Source organism: Electrophorus electricus, chromosome 22 (assembly GCF_041902795.1).
Source record: "Electrophorus electricus isolate QZ-2024a chromosome 22, ASM4190279v1, whole genome shotgun sequence".
Lineage (NCBI taxonomy): Eukaryota > Metazoa > Chordata > Actinopteri > Gymnotiformes > Gymnotidae > Electrophorus > Electrophorus electricus.
The window spans coordinates 2,800,001-2,817,500 of NC_137518.1; the positions used below are offsets into that span (position 1 = coordinate 2,800,001).

The following is a 17,500-nucleotide window of genomic DNA, read 5'->3' on the forward strand; positions in this document are numbered from 1 at the left end:
TTCGGTGACAGTTTTCTGGTGGGTCTCATTCTCATTCTTTATATTTATGACTACATGGTTTTTATATTAGTTTCAGTTTAGTTACTGATTCATTTACAGTATTTACTGACTAGCATGCCTTAAGACTAATAACTAAAGAGTGAGCCAAGAGTTGAAGAGGACAGTGTGCTCTCCTCTTTAATGTGGAGGAAATTAATGAAAAAGATTCTGCTCAAGAACTGAATCAATATGTGCAGAAACTTGGATTTAGATTCACCCCATTAAAGTCCTCAGTCTGCAACCTGTGAAAGTTTCTCGCGTTCGAATGGCTAGCACAGATTTCACAAAGGACTGTGCAGATTCCCAGATCCTCAAATCGCACCTCCCTTTAAATACAACTCCTGACTTCACACCCCCACAGGATCCGCAGACGATCCCACGTATCTAAACTCACAGAACAAGCTGGAATCTCTCGTTCGCTGTGTGGCTTTTGATGCCTCTGGCAGGCACCTAGCTCTATGCTCAGGGTGTGGTCTTCGACTCCTGCGTCCTCTCGGCCACCTCGCCTTTACAGCGTGCCAGTAATCGTTCACTCTTGTCAACCCTCCTCTTCATTCGGGAATGAATTTCGCTCCACTGGGTCTATTTTCCCGTGTCTCTCCGCAAAGAGCTTTGGTCTTATTAAACGTGTCATTTAGTTTTATTTTCCATGTTTGAATGAGCTATTAAGGCAAGCAGCATGCTTGTCAGAGCACATTCCCTGACATTCCTTCTCCTGCTTTCTAGCTCCTCTTCCATGGCGGTTAGTCCTTTGCCTATCTACCTACCGTGTGCTTCACATATTGTTCATTCTGCAATGAGTGTGCTGCTTTCTAGCAACAGAAGATGACGAATCTGTATCTGTCGGTACATGTCCAACATTCTGAACATGCCATTGTTACCCTGCCCCTGTCAAAAAACCTTTTCTTTGCACCTGTATGATCAAATCTAGTGGTAGTTCGGGTACAGGGAAAAAAACACACCTGCGTCTTTGGCCCATTTCAGTATGGAGGTGACCTCATTGCCCTGCGTGGTGTTGCACTGACCCCGGACGGCTGCCGCGCTGACCCCCACCGTGCCCTCGTTGGCCTTCACCCCGCACAGGTACGCCGTGGCAGTACCTGCGCTGTCTGCCACCTGGGCGTCGGTGTTGTACGTCTGCGGAAACAGTCCAAATGGCGCCGTTAGGCAGTGGTACGAGGTCAATGTGCAGCAACGTACTTCACAGCTACGTTTCACAAGGAGAGCATGCTGGGATCTCAACACAAGGCTATTCAAATCCTCACCCGGAATATAAGGTCGGAAACCATTCACCAGGTGTAACGCACAAGCCGTTTGGACATAATGACCTGCACGGGAACCTCGGAATGGGGTCTTTCCGATTTGTCAGCCAGGGCCGGAAAACTCAATCCGTGTGCACCACGCTGCCACCCGGCGAGACCGCGACGGCCTTTATTTGGCCACCGCAACCATTACTCATGTCAGACTGGGACTTGAATGGAACCTCGAATGCCAGCAAAGGCACAGGAGCACAAAGGAAGGGCATGATGGGATAGCAGTGGGAAGGTGGGAACCTTGGCCAGAGCCACGTAGGGGAATTTGTCCATCTCCAGCTGAACCTCTTCTCCGTAGCACCCGTTCAACTGACCCTTCAGAATCCTCGCCGCCGTTACCGTGGGAACGCCCATACCTACACATCAAAAAAAGGTTAGTCTATGCCACCTGTCTCGCTCTCTCTATATATATATTTCTTCCTGATAGGCCTGTCTGCAAAGCTGCAGAGATCTGAGGGGCTTGACTGCAGATTGTTGTGGCATTTTGAAAATAGACTTCTTAACTTTTATGGAGTTGAAATGAGCACCTGTCTTATAAAAGCTCAACTAGACTGACACTGAGACAGAGTGGAACATGACTCATCTGACGAGAAACTGGGAGCGCCATATGGCTGTATCACTACCATCAGCCGCCTTGTACGTTTTCCGTAAAACCAAGCCATGGACATAGACGTCATTAATTTATTCCTTATTGCTTCGGTGTAAAAAAATGTTTACATTTTTATGCAAATTATGTTAAGATTTTGGAACTGAAGAGAAAAATGCCAAAATAGCCTAAAGACATTGTGCCCATTCTGGTGTTATTTTGAGGAATTCTGTAATGTTAAGCCTATTAGCAAAATGACATAAAATCTGACTTATCAAATTATGAATTTCATTACGGGGGCCGGTCGATGGCAGTCCAGACCTGGTCAGAGTTAGCAAAACATCGCTGTCTGTGGACCTGCCGCCATGGCCACGAACTTTTAATGGAGACAGGAGAGACACAAATTGTGTCGTGCATAACTGAAGCGTCTTTGTCAAGGCTACCCTTCAAAGCAACGCTCACAATAATTCAGCCAGTAATTCAAACAACCATATAAATTTCAGCAACCAAGGGAAAACGCTGTGTATGTAGTTTTTGTTAGATGGACCATGGAAGCTATGCCTGGATAATAACAGCTAAACAACTAGCATATGGCTACAAACACTCCATGCTTCTTTTATCCACTGTAGTTGCTGTATAGTAATGGGGTTTCAGGGGGGGTTTTGAAGGGGTACCTGACTTAACCACTACATGCCGCTGTCATACATTAAAGTTAGTGTGGATCAGTTCGCATGCTGAAAAAGTTACCTGATTAAGCACTGTGTTGATAACCTGGCACAGTATATACTCTCTGAATACTTCATTGGCTTTAAATCTGGGAAATATGTTATTTAGGAAAAGTGGGAAAGGCGCATGGATATGCAGTGCGGGATTCACCATCTCCAAGGAAGAGGATGAGGTTTTTGGCGATGTTCCTGTTGAGGACCTGAAGAGTCAGGGCGTCCTTCAGCGTGCGCTGCGCCCACGCGTTCCAGAAAGATGGATTTTTCTCCTCTTCTGCACAACACATCGACACGTTCAACCTTCATCCATTCACATGTACACCCCACTGCTGTCTAAACAACGGGTGGCTGCCTTGAAAATTCGAAGCCCTTAAGTTACAGGGGAGGCTTGTGTTCCAAAGACAGAAAAGGAACAGCTGTCTCCCAAGGTTCATTTCCAAATAAGGTATTATGTCACATGTGTCAAAACACCCGATGTCATAACCACTAAAATCCAGTGTTACCAAAGACATCAACAACAGACAGGATGTCTTTCTTACGGCACGTAAGCCTCTGGACCCGCTGTAAACATATGTGTGTGTAACTGGGCAAGTTACTGATTAGGCCGTATTAAGCCTACAGACAGCCTATTCAAGCCCATTCACAGAAATACAGAAAGGTATTTAACTCAGCATGGGCACTACATCAGTCCTAAACCTCAAAAACATATGTTTTACCATATGCAGGCTCACTTCAAAAGTTTCATGTGTTTATTTGTCGAATGCTTAGAGCTGAAGCATGTCAAGTCTGGCTTCCAGCCTGATTCATGAATCTTCCTGTCTGTTCCCAAGCCCAAGTTTATTAGTTTCAGCTGTGTCTAGGTTGCCCTAATGTTTCTGTCTGTTTATATCTACCCGTGTCTATTGTTCGTTGGGAGGTCTTGCTCTGAATTTGCCCAGCATTTCCGAGCCGTTTCTCTGCATTTCCGGACGCATCTGTTTCTGTGGTTTTTGAGTCTACTCTCGCATCCCCTATTTTGGCTCCTTTGTTTGCTCATTGGCAGACATGTTTGCCTGTTTGTTTACTTATTCTGGTATTTGTCCTGAACTTTTTTTTGCCTTTTGTTTGGATTGCCCTTTAAGCACTCTCATTAAATCAGCTGATTTTTTTAGCCTGGCTGTGCCTCGGCTTCTGCTCACCAAACCTGACAAAGCACTATTTTTCTTTATCGGGTCTCAACATTAAAAGGAATTATTAACTGTTATTAACTTACATTATCTGTAAAGCAATCTGTCTGCATTTTCTATAAAGCAATCTTAAAGTTATTTACAGAATTTAGCAGGCACTCCTATCCAGGGAGAATTCCATATCGATATGACAGAGGACTGTGTTCGAAATCGAAAACGTGACCTTCATGTGCCTGGCAGCTAGCAGGAGAAATTATGCCCTGTGGAAGTCTACAGAACTCCATATTCTGAAATCAGGCATTTGACAAGCAAACACTCTAAAACCATTTAACATTGTCCTGGATGATGGGGGGGAATATACACTGGAATATTCTTTTAAGCTCCTGGATGTGACCACAGGAGTAACTGTGATGACGTCGGTGTAATGTGGTTTAGAACAACTCTGTGATTTTATTTTTTTTTGCAGCGTGACTCAAGACTGCTTTGTGGCTTACCGGGGAACTTGGGCTTTGCTAGGCTCCCCCACAGCAGGCAGGAGAGGAGGAGTGCGAGAGCCTTCATCAGTCTGTCGTTATACCAGCGTATCCCAGATGCCTGCCGCTGTCCCTGAGCCGGACAGCACGCTCCGAGTCTTGTGCTGAAAGGAGAGAACACGGTGTCAGGCACCCACGAAATATCCAAACGTCCATTATACTGCTGAAAATGCTTGACAAACATTCATTTTATACAAAGACATTCTAACCCACAGGTCTATGTATAATAATAAGCGTGCAATAAATGATTTCCCCTTGGGGATGTTATGAATGTCAGTGCAAAGGTTGCAAACATTCTGTCCCAAATTGAGACTTGAACCGCATCTATATTCTAATAGTTATCTTGCTGAACTAAAGGTCACCCAACACAGTGAAGCTTGGACGCTGAAGACACCAGCATTGAAGAAGGGGGAAAAAAGGCATTTGACCCGAACGATGAACTCGGACATTTCAAAAACGACACTTGGTGCAAGAATGATGTGTTCCTGTTTTCATTTCTTGGGTCAGGCACCAGGCCGAGCTTGTAATCGATAAGTAAAAGCAGAACCCTCCAGCTCGGCGGGTGCAACGCGTTAAGACTCACTTTCCTCCCTTTTACTCAAGGTCAGTTTAATGAGATTGAGTGCCACTGCACAGGACAGTTTAATAGGCATGACAAAGCTGATTAACTGGACACCTCTCTCTCTCTCACACACACACACACACCATTTAAAAGCGCTTTCACTTACAGTAGCATAAATCTCACCTCGTTTTGGAGTTTTAAAATCATGCTAATCTACAGACCACAAATATTTCACAAATAATTCCCTGATGCTCCTGCGTTTAGCGATTCAGACGTCCAGAATGTGCCACTCACGTAGCACAACGCGTCCGTCTTTCGTGAGCCATATATTGTACGCACTCGTCAGACTGGTACCTTCCTCCCTCACCGCAGAAGCTTGAATCCATCCATCTAACCAGCACGAGGTGCTCAGGGGAACTCAGAGAGCGCGGCAGAACCGTCCCTTTCTTCAGAAGTGCAGAGGGGCACCCACAGGAAGCAGCCTGGATGCCAGCCGGCAGGTGAAGTAGCACAGCAGTGCCAGCACACAGAGCACCAGTGCACCCGAGAGGATGCCCATCGCGTACAGCCACACTTCTTCTCGGTTCATGGTGTCAGCAAACAGGCGCGTCCACGTCCGAGTCCGGACAGATTAAAACAAACACGCGAGCAATTCCACTTCCACAAAAGAAAAGGCAGCGTGTCCGCACCAAAAATGTGCTCTCTGAGACTCACTGTCCCTCTGGGGATGTGTGTGTGTGTGTGTGTGTGTGTGTGTGTGTGTGTGTGTGTGTGTGTGTGTGTTTGTTTGAGACAAGGAGGATTAGGCGTAATGCTGGCTGATTGGAACACACCTAGTTGTGCCTCCATGTTAGAGAAGACTATAAACGACTGGCTCTTATCAAAGTCTCCCAACAGTCAACCAGTCTGTGTGCTGGTGGCTACTAATAGACTCGTGCGTTCTCCCCTGCTGTGCACGTTGGAGCCGTGTGCCTTTCTGGTGTCGCCCCTCACCGTCGTGCTGTTATAGGCAAGGTCAACGGAATTCCTTTCCCACAGGTAGCATGTTACAAATGGAATCAGCTGGAGATTATTTCCGCTTTACCTGCCGCTAGCTACAGTACCGACCATCTAGCCTTGAACCGGCCCCAACAAAATGAAGTTCATTCACTTCATCAAGGACGAAAATGGCTGAGAAAGGGGTCTTTTGTCTCCTGTGGTGCATTTAAGCAAACGTGCAAATGGGTACGTGAGAACCGTGACACTGCAGGACAGAGATAACACTTTTAGTTAGGAAGGCAATGATGAACGTCTAAACGTTTTTATTACCAAGCTTAGCCACCAATCGGATTCACAAGGACACTTCAAAGGAGAAGGAAAAGAAACACACATAGAGTGCTTCCCGTATGCATATCAAGACCTGCGCAGTTCAAAGGATTGCAATTACCGCATTACAGCTGCGTCCCGAATTACATTAGTGCTGCACCACACCAATCAACTGGACACAGAATCCATAGGACAGACGCCAGTATTGTGCCTGGAAAGCTCTTAAGAATCTAAGGCCCTGTGAAATGTGCCCATTTGCCGCAACACCAAGTCTTTCGCATTAATGCCACAAAAGGCCTACATGCGTGATGGCGCGCATACAAACCAAGCCCCTATGGGTATGCATCTGTGACTCATCCAGTGAGACTTGGCCTGTTGTATGGGTCTGTCTAAAGAGACGTGAAGTGTGATGCTAACGAGTGCTTACGAGTGCTTATCCTTACCCTTTCAGTGCCGTAGAATCCCATCCGTGGTCACCAATAAATAAATAAATCGGTGCTTTTAACCAGTAAATGATTGTACACGCAGGCATGTAAACAACCGTCTGCGATTCGTGTTATCAGGCGAAATGACAGTGGAGAATGGCAGCATGGTAGCACCCTAAAGAATGGTCCGAAACCAAAAAAATTATTCCTGGCAATGAAATATAACTCTTGAAAGTTAATTGTCTATTAGTAGCCATGGCTGTGATAAAGTACAATCTCTATATCGCCCTCAAATATCGCTGGGCCCTGTTTTGGGGGAGGCGGGGTCCCGCTTTTGCTTCAGACCTATTTTAGTCTAATTAGTTTCATTTTAATCTAATAAATGGAATGTATTAAATGTTTTATATACAACAGCTGTTCTGAGTCATCTGCATTATTCAAATAGCTTATGAATGTGGCAGTACTTGCTGATAAAAATCGCTATATTAATTTAACGAGGCCAACTCAAATCAGTATAGTTTCTTTCAGGTACGTTTGGCCAAATTTAGCTAGGCAGGTTTTTATAGGTAATGCATTTTTAGAAATCTTAAAAGTGCACAATCCATTCGGTTCCAGCATTGCAATGACACTGGTTGTGGTTGTGTTAAAACTTTTAAGGGAGGATAGCGCTAGGATTCGCTTTTCCTAAATAGGTTTCCTAAAAGCTTTGTTTATTCACACAGAATTTACCCCTAGTTTTTAAATGCATTCGACACTTAACTCTAAATGTTACTCCTCCTGGTGATCCTTAATGTAAATCTGTTTAACATTGAACTACGTTAATTTTTGCATAGTTTGCCTTTGTATCTTTAAGTCAGCCTGCTTCTGGGAAACAAACTTTCAGAACGCGCTATGCGTATTAAATCGGACCCGAGGGTCTTTTCCCACGAACCGCCCCCGTTACGGCACACACAACACGGTTAAAAGCAAACGGAAGACGTTACGAACTTGCCTAAGAGTCGGGATGCGTAACGTGCAATAACCGGCCAACACAGAAGAGGCGCTCCTTTACGCGCGTCCAAGCACGCTGCACGGGATCAATGGGCTGCTTGTGGTCCGTAGTGCCCAAAAACGGCACGTGCCCGGAGCTCATCGGTATTCCGTGCAATGGCCAGCGCAGAGAAATAATTGCACTTTGCATTGCTGTGGACTGATTAACGTATCGCGATTTTGCCGATTTTGCGTTACTCACAGAGACAGCACATCGAACTACCGAGTAATATTCAAGCTCGGACGCACGCCTAACAGATCTGCAGCTTGTTAAGGGTCTTTACAAGTGCAACTCGAGTCACACGCTCGGGCTTACCCGTCTCACAGAAACGTGCAGAAGCGCTTAAAAAGAAACAAGCGCCGAGATGTCGGGGAAAGTGAGATGAAACGGACACTCACCGTGCGCGCAGCGTCCTTGTTAATCCAAATCTGCTACTTTTGTGGATGCAAACGACGCGAGCGTGCCACGGCGCCCTGTGCGTCCCCGATTAACGTTTTTATAGTGGTCCTTCCCTCCCCGATTAACGCTTTTATAGCCAACCTGGGGTAGAGTGTGACGCGCGACCGCAATCCTCAAAGCCCCCTTAGAAATAAATGATCATACCGCTATCTGAATCGCGAGCTCCTCCTGGTGACAGACAGCCGCGTCCGGAGTCCGCGGCAATAGATTCCCACAGCCGTGCTCTTTGAAAGGTAACGTGTCGCTGTTTGTCTTAAGCTTTTTCATTCTCTCGGTGTTTTGAGGTTTAATTATATTTCCGTGCATTCGAAAAGGTCACATCTGTCTTGTTCAGACTCTTTGAAGTCACGCCACAAGATGTCAGTGCGCGCTCGTGGACGATGAGCTCAACTCATAAGATGTCAAACGGTGTCAAGCTGTGTCCAGTTAACCTCCCACTAATTCCCCCTCCACAGTGCATCAAAACAGCGCATAATCATATTTACAAATGTTCAGACCGACTTTAATTTTATTTAACGGAGTCATTCTCACTCTTAGAGACCGCAAACAGCATTTGGGCATTTCAGTCTAACAAGTGGCCCGTAGTGATAGCAGGGGTTGGGTACTTGAAGACCTTTTTTCTACCAGTGGTACATTTCAAGACCTATCTGCAGTTTCTGGACAGCTGGACTCTTTCACAGTCCTGCAATATTAAATCATCTTAATATCAAGGGATTCACTTTGAAATACCCACAAAACCGACGTACTCCGTACGGATGTTTCTACCTCCCTGGTTCAGCGGGGCATAACTGAAACTCGCACCACTGCACACTGTTTTTGTGCTGCTCAGAAGCCACAGGATATGATCATTTATCTCACGACTTCCCTTTTTTCTGAGTGACGCCCCAACCTCTAGATAGCGTCCTGCCGTACTGTCAGTACCATAGAAAAGCACACGCGTTACTTCTAATCCATTAATACTGAATGCATCATTTCTAACATTATAAATCACGCAATTAGGCAACTAGCCTAAAATTGCATACACATCAATGTCTAAAAAGGACAATGTCCAATGTCCAATACCTTTAAGAAACGAAGCAAATATTAAGTTAGATTCGTATGTATCCGCAGACAGCTATTAAAGGTTGACTTGCACAATAAGTTACTTTCTCACTCAATCGGTAGCGCATTGTCTATTGTTTTAGAAATATTCAATACACTTGTTCGTGTGCCATGGGTCTATTGTAACTGGCGCTGATTATATGTTCCCATTTTCCATTTTTCTCGAACATTTGAATATTCTCCCGCATTGGTTCATGTGTTAACTAGGGTTAGTTGTTCACGGGAGAACATTTAAAAACCCTGCGTGTTTGGATATTTACGCGTAAATTACGCACGGCAGTGAAACGGCGCGCTGGCATCGCTTTTGTGCGAGCGCTTTTTCCGCATTAAAAGCGCCGCCCAATTCATAAGGGCTATTGGTCAGGAACAGAACAGGGCTCTTTAAAAATACTACTGGTTGAAAAGATACTATAATAAACCCATCGGAAACTCGATTAGTTAAACAAACGTGCTAACACAGCTTCTCCCAGTCGATGTAACACCAAGGATGGTCTTGTGAAGAGTGAAGAATTACCTGAGAAAGAAAACCTACATTGAGCCATGGTAAGACTTTTGTCATGTTCCTGTGTTGACCAATAAGTGTCACAACCTCCTTAATGTCAGTCTTTATTCGACTTGCAGGCTACCTTGTTTTTTTATGATGTTAGATTATTGCATTCCGTAATGTAACGTTGTCAAATATTGGATTACTTGTGTAGTACACGGTAGTCTATAACTGAGACTAGAGAGAGAGAGAGAGAGAGAGAGAGAGAGAGAGAGAGAGAGAGAGAGAGAGAGAGAGAGTTTATTGCCAAGAAAGCACTGTTGAATGGAACTGAGAAAGAGAGAAAAGGCTTTTCGCGCACACAAAGGTCCAAAAAGCTGTTTTAAGTTATTGAACACGCGCTGGACTACATCTAGAATCCAGTGTTGACCGAGTGACTGTGCAGCCTCAGTAAGAACACTCGGGTTAATCATTACACAGAACCAAGGGAAATAGTCGAGCTGAAGGCGATAAAGCACCATCTATCCCATGGAGGGTGCAGTTTGCATGGTAAACAAACAAACAAACATAATCGTGCTTGTAAACATGACTAGAGCTACTACTTCAATCAACCAGACCAACAGAGGAATCCATCCAGTAGCTCACTGTTCGTGTGGTGACATGCTGCAAGAGAAAATGTGTTTGACGAAAATCGTGAAATGTCGGGTCGGTGTCGTTGCCCACTGCGGGCCATCTGGGCTTCGTTCGGGTAAAGTGACAGCTGCAGCTGGAAGGGACGGGCTTTCGCGTAATGTTAAGCACCGACTTCCTAGTCGGAAGCGTTTTGTTTATGTTTGCCAGGAGTTGCCGTGGTAGACCGAAGCCACGTGCGTCAGCTGCACGGAGGCACGCGAGCCTCACAGCTGCAGAGCCTCCGTGTCGTTCAGCTCTGCAAAATCTCGTTGACGGACTCAGTATTTTAATTTTTTTCCCCCAGCTAACGTATATTGTTAGTTGAGAACGTGTGTGATTACTCATGACTGAATCTGGGGTGTAGCTTCGCAAATGTCTGTCACAGCCTTAATGCCCGAGCAAACGGGATTGAATATTAACCGAGAGTGCAAGCACGCAGAGGAGCGATCTGGGCTTCCGAGGTCAAAGTTCACAAACCTGGCCACATCCCTTGCCTCTTTATTAACAACCTTCATTATGACCCCTTCATTATGAACACTGGGAGCCCAGTGTTCAGTGCATTTGTGTGGCCCATCCGAGCCTCTTTACAGTACGGGGAATAGATTTTTCTCCTGGGATTTTGGGAATTTCTCCTGACTGGCCGTTCTTACGTAAAGTCTGGACGTTTTACAGATGAGAGAGGGGTTTATGACAGCTGGCTGACATGAAGCACATAGCTGAAACAGGAAGGAGGGCGCAGTGTAGACAGGGTCTTCCTCTGGCGTGACACAGCTGTGTGTTTCCAAGCCAGTTTGAAATTCTTCCTTCATGCTTCTTAAGCTGGAATTCACCTCTGACATGTCCTGCTTACTTCCTGCTTACCTCCTGCTCATGAGCTGCCCCGTCCCTACAGGGTGTGACATTTCTCTCCCTTTCATTCGGGTCTAAAGACTAAATTTTCCTAAACATTTCCATTTTAATGTTTTTACTATTATTTCTTCTTTATTTCACTTTTATTCTCAGTTCACTTCATATTTCGTACTGATGTATGCTGAATTCTTGCCGCCAGGAAGTGGTCACGTAACAGATGGCATTATGGTTCTGCTGCTTCCGGGAACTTCACTCGGCACCCAGGCATGACAGTGGTGAAGTGAAACATTTCAGCAAGATGCAAATAGTCGACCACCAAGCCACACTGTTTAACTCCCCTGACTAGATGCAGATCATTCAAATTCAAACTATGCACACAAATGCTTTTGATTTTAGAGTGCATTCCTGAAGGTTTTCATGCTGTTTAAAACATTTGAAAGAAGAAAAAGGAGCTTGAGGGGGGAGGGGGTGCCAAGTTAGCTAAAGCTATCTGTTTATATCTCCTGAACAAGAAGCCTCTGTCTTTGAAATCAGGCCAAAAACACCAATCAACAATTCTCCTGACCTGACTCATATAACCATAGGATGTGAGACCGTACTTTATTACACACACACACACACACACACACACACACACACACACACACACACACACACATATTCCAGCCATCCCGGGGGAATGCTCTCGTGCCACAAATGATCGACTGGGTTCCAGGATCAGTGAGGAATTACGGATGCCATGCTTGTGGTTTGTCCTGCCCAGCTCAGCTGTAGCACAGACTCCAGGAATCCTGAAATATTGTGCGCTCCCTGTCCACTAGAGCACATCACCTCACTCAGGAGAGGCAGAGATCACACTCTCCAGTTGCAGTCTGCCCTTTTCACAACGACCTGGGACCAGTCGTCCTGAACCGTGCCCAGCCCAGCATGGTTACGGAAGGACGCTCCAGCTAAACTCAGGCCAGCGTTGAAAGTGAGACTTCATGGGGTGCTATGGGGGAACCGACCGTTGGAAAAGGGCACAGATCCGTGCATGCCGGTTGCGTCGTTCCTCCTGTAGCGGATCCCCATTCCTCCGACCTCCCCTCTCATCCCGTCAGCCCGTGTCTGCTGGAAGTGCAAGATTTAACACTTCCCTTAGGATACAGCCGGCTCCGTGTCACAACACCTCTGTTGTGCCAAGGTCCCCAGTGTTAAATGGGTGTGTTTGCGGCTCCAAGCAGTCGTGCGCATACCTAGATCTGTGTCATGGGACCCATGCCAGGATGCGCTCCTGACGCAGTGGAAACCATGCCAGCTCTTGAATGTGCAGAATATGAAGGCTTACACATCAGCAGGTAAACGCACAGGCCAGACAATTTAGCAGGTCGCTTGGCATGAGCGCAACTGGCTTTGCTCATTATTATGACCTTGGCTGCATGAATGAACTTAGACTGGAAAAAAAATGATATTAAATGTAACTGTTGCACAACTTGTAGAGCTCTTGGGATGTTTTTGTTTTGTTTTGTTTTTTTTGTTTTTTAGCAAATATCCAAACTGCCAAAATATATCCCAGTACTAGATTGCGTTTTAGCTGTATCTACTTATTGAACATTGCCATAGGTTTCCATTTCAAAAGAACATAATATAAAAATATAAAAAATTGCCATAGGTTTCCATTTCAAAAGAACATAATATAAGCTGCTGATGATTGACCATTGCATTCTCAAGTTCCACAAAGTTCCAGGGCTTCCACAAAGCTGGATACACTACGCTTTTTTTTTTGCTTTTTTTTTGCCTGTATGTCTTCTCACAACATCTCCCCTTCGTAAACAACCACATTCACCCACAAGATGACTTTTCAGGTTGTGCGAAGTTGGATGTTGCAGAATCAGCCAAATGCTTATCAGTGCTGGGCTGGGTAAAAGATAACAGCCTCGACAGCCAAGCCGTGGACTGCAGAATGGTGTTTGTTGGCAGCAGCGTTGCACAGGCCCATTCAAATCCCACTGTTTGGCACGCTCTGCGCAGTCCTGGCTGAACAGACCACAGAGGTTGGGAGAGAACCAGGGATCCTGAGATCTCAGTGTCCAGCAGTGTGCTCTACAGACGGGCAAGACACGCATCTTCACACGTGCTTATGCAACTGCTGCGTGATTGTTTACATAATGTAAATGAGAGGCTGAGGAGGCAGAAGCAGGACACAAAGTCGAGCCGTCACCGTCATGGACACGGATGTTTCTTATACACAAAAAACAAAAAAACTACACCAAACAGGAAGAACACTAAGCCATAACAAGACACGAAAATTGTAACAAGCAAATGAACTGTCTGAAACACTGCATAAGTAGGAGCAAACACTGACAAACATTGGCTACAGCACAGGGACTTAAATATACATGAAACAATGACTGTAACTAGGGACAGGTGTAACGCAAGGGTGGAGTGTGGCGCACGCACGCATGCACACAATTACAAACTGTACATGATGATATATGAATGAGTATACTGGATCAGAAAGACTAAGCATGTTTGATTTAGATTCAGCATGCAAAAATAACCAATAAACTTTTTTTTTTTTTTTTAGCAGGAAAGAAAATCATTGTTGACCAGTTTATGATGGATGCAATAATAATGCTGGTATTACACTTGTTTCCATTTCTGAAAGCCTCTGGTTGGGATATCCCAGCGAAACAAGAACCAGTGACCCATCATGTGACAGTAGCATAGAGTGGGAGGGTCCTTGTAGAGAAACTCCGCTTCTAGGCTGGATTGTCCTATGGATAGGAAAGAGTAGGCGTGGACAACTCTGGAATGCCTGCACTCTCTCTCTCTCTCTCTCTCTCTCTCTCTCTCTCTCTCTCTCTCTCTCTCTCTCATGCACACAATCACACCCTTGTACCCACACACTGTTGTTCAGGTTTTCTCCCCTTCCGTTGTTTTGCCGCAGGCGTCTGCCCTGTGCAGACTCCACCCACACTCGCTGGGGGAAAGTTCAGCCCACAGGGTGACTTTGTTTACATGGCCGGGCACGGAGCTGCTCGCGGAGCAGATGTCCGAGCCCCGGCCACACATGCTCCCGGGAACCTCCTGTTCAGCCTCAGAGCTCTAACCCCGAGGAAGAGCTGACAGGCGATTGGGGGGGGGGGGTGTTGGTGAACGTTCCAGGCTCGGAGGAGGTGCGAGCCTGAGGGTGGGGGAGGTGAAGGAAACCCCCACCCTCACACACACACACACACACACACACACACACACACACACACACACACACACACGAGCTGAGCTCAGTTTCCTCTGCTCTGCATGGGAAACTTATCCGACGCGCCCAGGCACTTCGACATGGGTTCTCAGAGGAACCCCATTTCCAGGATCTGCTGAAACTAAAATCGCACACACCCGCGACACGAACTGACCTGTGACCGCCCGTCATCGCTATGGAAGCCCTGAGGGACTCTTTTCTCCATTTAATCTCCCAGGTGTCGTCCTACAAGCGGGCCACCTTGGACGAAGAGGACCTGTTAGACACTACCTCCGACGGAGTCAGTCCCTCCTCCACTATGCAGGTAGGAGCTCGGCCGGACCCCCCCCCCCCACGTGCGCCTCCTGAGTGTGTCTGTTAAGGCTGAGATTGAGGGCGCCCATGTGCGACCGCTACGCTGTAAACATAGGAGACTTCGGATCTGGGAGCAGTAACGCTACAACTGCTCTGAAAACGATCCCTGAGTGTCGTGAAGGAAAAGGTGCGTGCCTTTGTGTGAGTGCCGTCCAGCTGAGACTTTGCTGATTCACATGTCTGCTCTAAGACACAGCAACATTCCGAGAATTTTGTTTCTTTTCATAGATGCTGTTCTAGCATTTCCTGGCCTTTATTTTTAATTCCATTCTGTTTTATTTACATTTACATTTACATTTACGACATTTAGCTCTTATCCAGAGCGACTTACAAAAGTGCTTTGTCATTTTCTCACAGAATATCCTAGTACAGTACAGTAGGTTAGAGTCCAATATACCAATGAACTAGAATACTGTAGAATACAGGGATCAATGCTGATACCTACAAGTACAAAATATATATGGTCTATCTTAAACAATGATAAGTGCAATGTTAAACAACATAAACAATACCCTACAATAAGTATTAATTTAGTCAGTGAATATGGGAGCAGTGTCAGTTGTCCTTTAAATATTCTGCAAAAAGTTGGGTTTTCAGTCTGTGTTTGAAAACTGCAAGGGACTCGGCTGTCCGGACAGCAAGTGGGAGTTCATTCCACCAGAAAATAGTTTTATCACTTGTCTGCTGATGTGTGTAAAGTATTGATTTACAGTAAAAAAAAAAAAAAAAAAAAAAAAAAAAACCTGTTGTGGAAAAGTGAGTTTCATTAGCTGCCTTTATAGAACAGGCTTGTTAAGTCACCATTTAACAGATGGTTTCCATACACAAAGTCCTAATGAAGTGTGACAAAGAAAGAAAATGGTGATATCTGTCATCATTTAATAAAAGATCAAATAATTGCACTTAAAAGTAGTAAATCGTATCAGGATGGAAGAGAACAGAATTAGATGGGAAAAGCTTTCTCTCTGTTGTTCTCAGCTGTGGTACAGTGGCAGGTTAGTTTTAGTTGGCGGTGCATTGTGCATTTTAATCACTTTAATACAACACGTGAGTCTACACAATAATTATGACTCATTTTAATGTAGCTTTACAGGTATCTCACCGCATGGTCAGCCAATAATCGTATAATATATGACTCCGCTGGGCAGGTGTTTGAGATGCTTGTGAAAACTAACACACCTTCGCATAAACAGATAAACAGACGGTTTGTAGTCCTGTACTGTTGTCCGGTGTTCAGAGGCAACATGTGCACGTGAGATGTGTCGTTCACGTGTATTCCTCACGTGTATACCCCACTTTACCTCTCGCCCTCTACTCGGCAACACTCGCACGTTCACGTACGTGACGTACGGGTCGGAGTTTACCGTCACGCCGCAGGGACTTAAGGGACATTTATGAGGCGCTGAAGAGGTTTTTCAAGTTGTCCTCTCTCCATTTTTTATTATATTCCTTCTTTTTGTTTCCTTCGCTGAAAACGAAAATATTTCCTCGGGCTCACTCGAGGCGTGAAGTGCCCCGAGAGGTTTTCCTCAAAACTCCCGGCTTTCCCCCTCTCCCTGGGGGCCTCTCTCTCTCACCTGCACCCTTCACCAGCCTAGAGGCTTCGGGGACTCGGAAGCCACGGGAGTGGTGGGGGGACCCTAGAATTACAGGTCAGGGGGTCAGGCTGTTAGTGGGACTCCTGAACCTCGCAGGCCCAGCGAGATCTAAGCCGTATAATTGGCTTTGCATTAAAGGCAATTTATCTGAAAGTGAAAGGCAATTTATTTGAATTTGCCCGCAGAGCTGTGCGGCTCATTCTGAGTGCAAAGCCCTTAAGCCTCCTTAAGTTATTACACAAATCCGACCCTTTTAAGTGGCGCTCCTGCAGGAAATTAATATCAGAGGCAACAATCTCAGCATGCGGTCATGTCATTAAAAACTGTGCCTCTCCAGAGACAGTTCAAAGCTGGGAATGAATACAGGAGGTCAGTATCCGGAGTAGCGGATCAGGGTTGGTTCCGTAGCCCTGCAGCACTGTGGGTAGAAGTTAACTGTAGACAACGTTATTCCGGCCCAGTGTAATGGCTAACCATGCCACAGCACCCGCAACAGAGAAGAGTCTCCGGGGAAGCCTGTTTGGCCCCCATGGCGAGGAACAGTGAGAACACAGGGAATCCGAGGCCGCAGCCGGATACAAACGCAAAACTGAATGGTTTGCGTGGGTCTACTACTGTGGTGGTTTGTTCAGGGTAGGACAGACCCTGTTCTTATTCACTGTCAATGTTCAAATAAAGAACAGCAGTGGAAGCTGACACCTGTGAATAGAACGGTCAACCCAGCCCAACTGTGCACGTGGGAATGTCGGGGATGACGCAAAAACTAGGTCTTGTTTTCATTGTGATATGAGATCTTGTGACACAGATAACATAATCACCACTGAGCTCAGCATTGTACCAGCATATGAGACATGGTGAACCCAGAGCATGAAAACCAGGTTTGGCTTCTCAGTTTTACGAAACCAAAAAACTAATGCTATTATTAGGTCCTCCCCAAATTATGAAAATATTTGGAATATTTTGGATTTGGTTCCAAGCCTAAAAATAAAGTGTATCCACCTGCATGGTGTCATTGTTTAGAAGTACGTACCTGTTGGCAGTAAACGGAGAAATATCTTTTCTTT

The 17,500-nt window shown here is 45.7% G+C and overlaps 2 protein-coding genes and 1 long non-coding RNA gene across 10 annotated transcripts in view; 1 reads left to right on the forward strand and 2 right to left on the reverse strand.

The window, feature by feature from the left end:
* alpl (alkaline phosphatase, biomineralization associated) overlaps positions 1 to 8,229 on the reverse strand; it is an 11,699-nt gene extending 3,470 nt beyond the window's left edge. The window contains exons 1-5 of one of the 6 annotated variants that reach the window (XM_027024494.3): positions 8,080 to 8,229; positions 4,321 to 4,463; positions 2,815 to 2,934; positions 1,593 to 1,708; positions 1,002 to 1,176 (exon numbers count right to left, since the gene is read on the reverse strand). In XM_027024494.3, the coding sequence (XP_026880295.2) occupies positions 1,002 to 1,176; positions 1,593 to 1,708; positions 2,815 to 2,934; positions 4,321 to 4,387 (478 nt within the window). In that variant the 5' untranslated portion in view covers positions 4,388 to 4,463; positions 8,080 to 8,229. The other 5 variants (XM_027024485.3, XM_081705569.1, XM_027024478.3 and 2 more) reach the window with 5 other exon arrangements.
* A 1,318-nt stretch (positions 8,230 to 9,547) lies between these two features.
* The window catches only part of ece1 (endothelin converting enzyme 1), a 22,512-nt gene continuing 14,559 nt past the window's right edge, over positions 9,548 to 17,500 (forward strand). The window contains exons 1-2 of one of the 3 annotated variants that reach the window (XM_027024466.3): positions 9,548 to 9,784; positions 14,702 to 14,788. In XM_027024466.3, coding sequence (XP_026880267.2) covers positions 9,782 to 9,784; positions 14,702 to 14,788 — 90 coding nt within the window. In that variant the 5' untranslated portion in view covers positions 9,548 to 9,781. Of the gene's footprint in view, positions 9,785 to 14,655; positions 14,789 to 17,500 lie in introns of those variants that run through there. The other 2 variants (XM_081705712.1, XM_027024451.3) reach the window with 2 other exon arrangements.
* On the reverse strand, positions 13,449 to 14,778 carry LOC118240378 (uncharacterized). Its single transcript, XR_004775390.2, has 2 exons — positions 14,639 to 14,778; positions 13,449 to 14,002 (listed from the first exon to the last, which is right to left on the reverse strand). It is a non-coding gene; the product is annotated as an uncharacterized LOC118240378 (long non-coding RNA).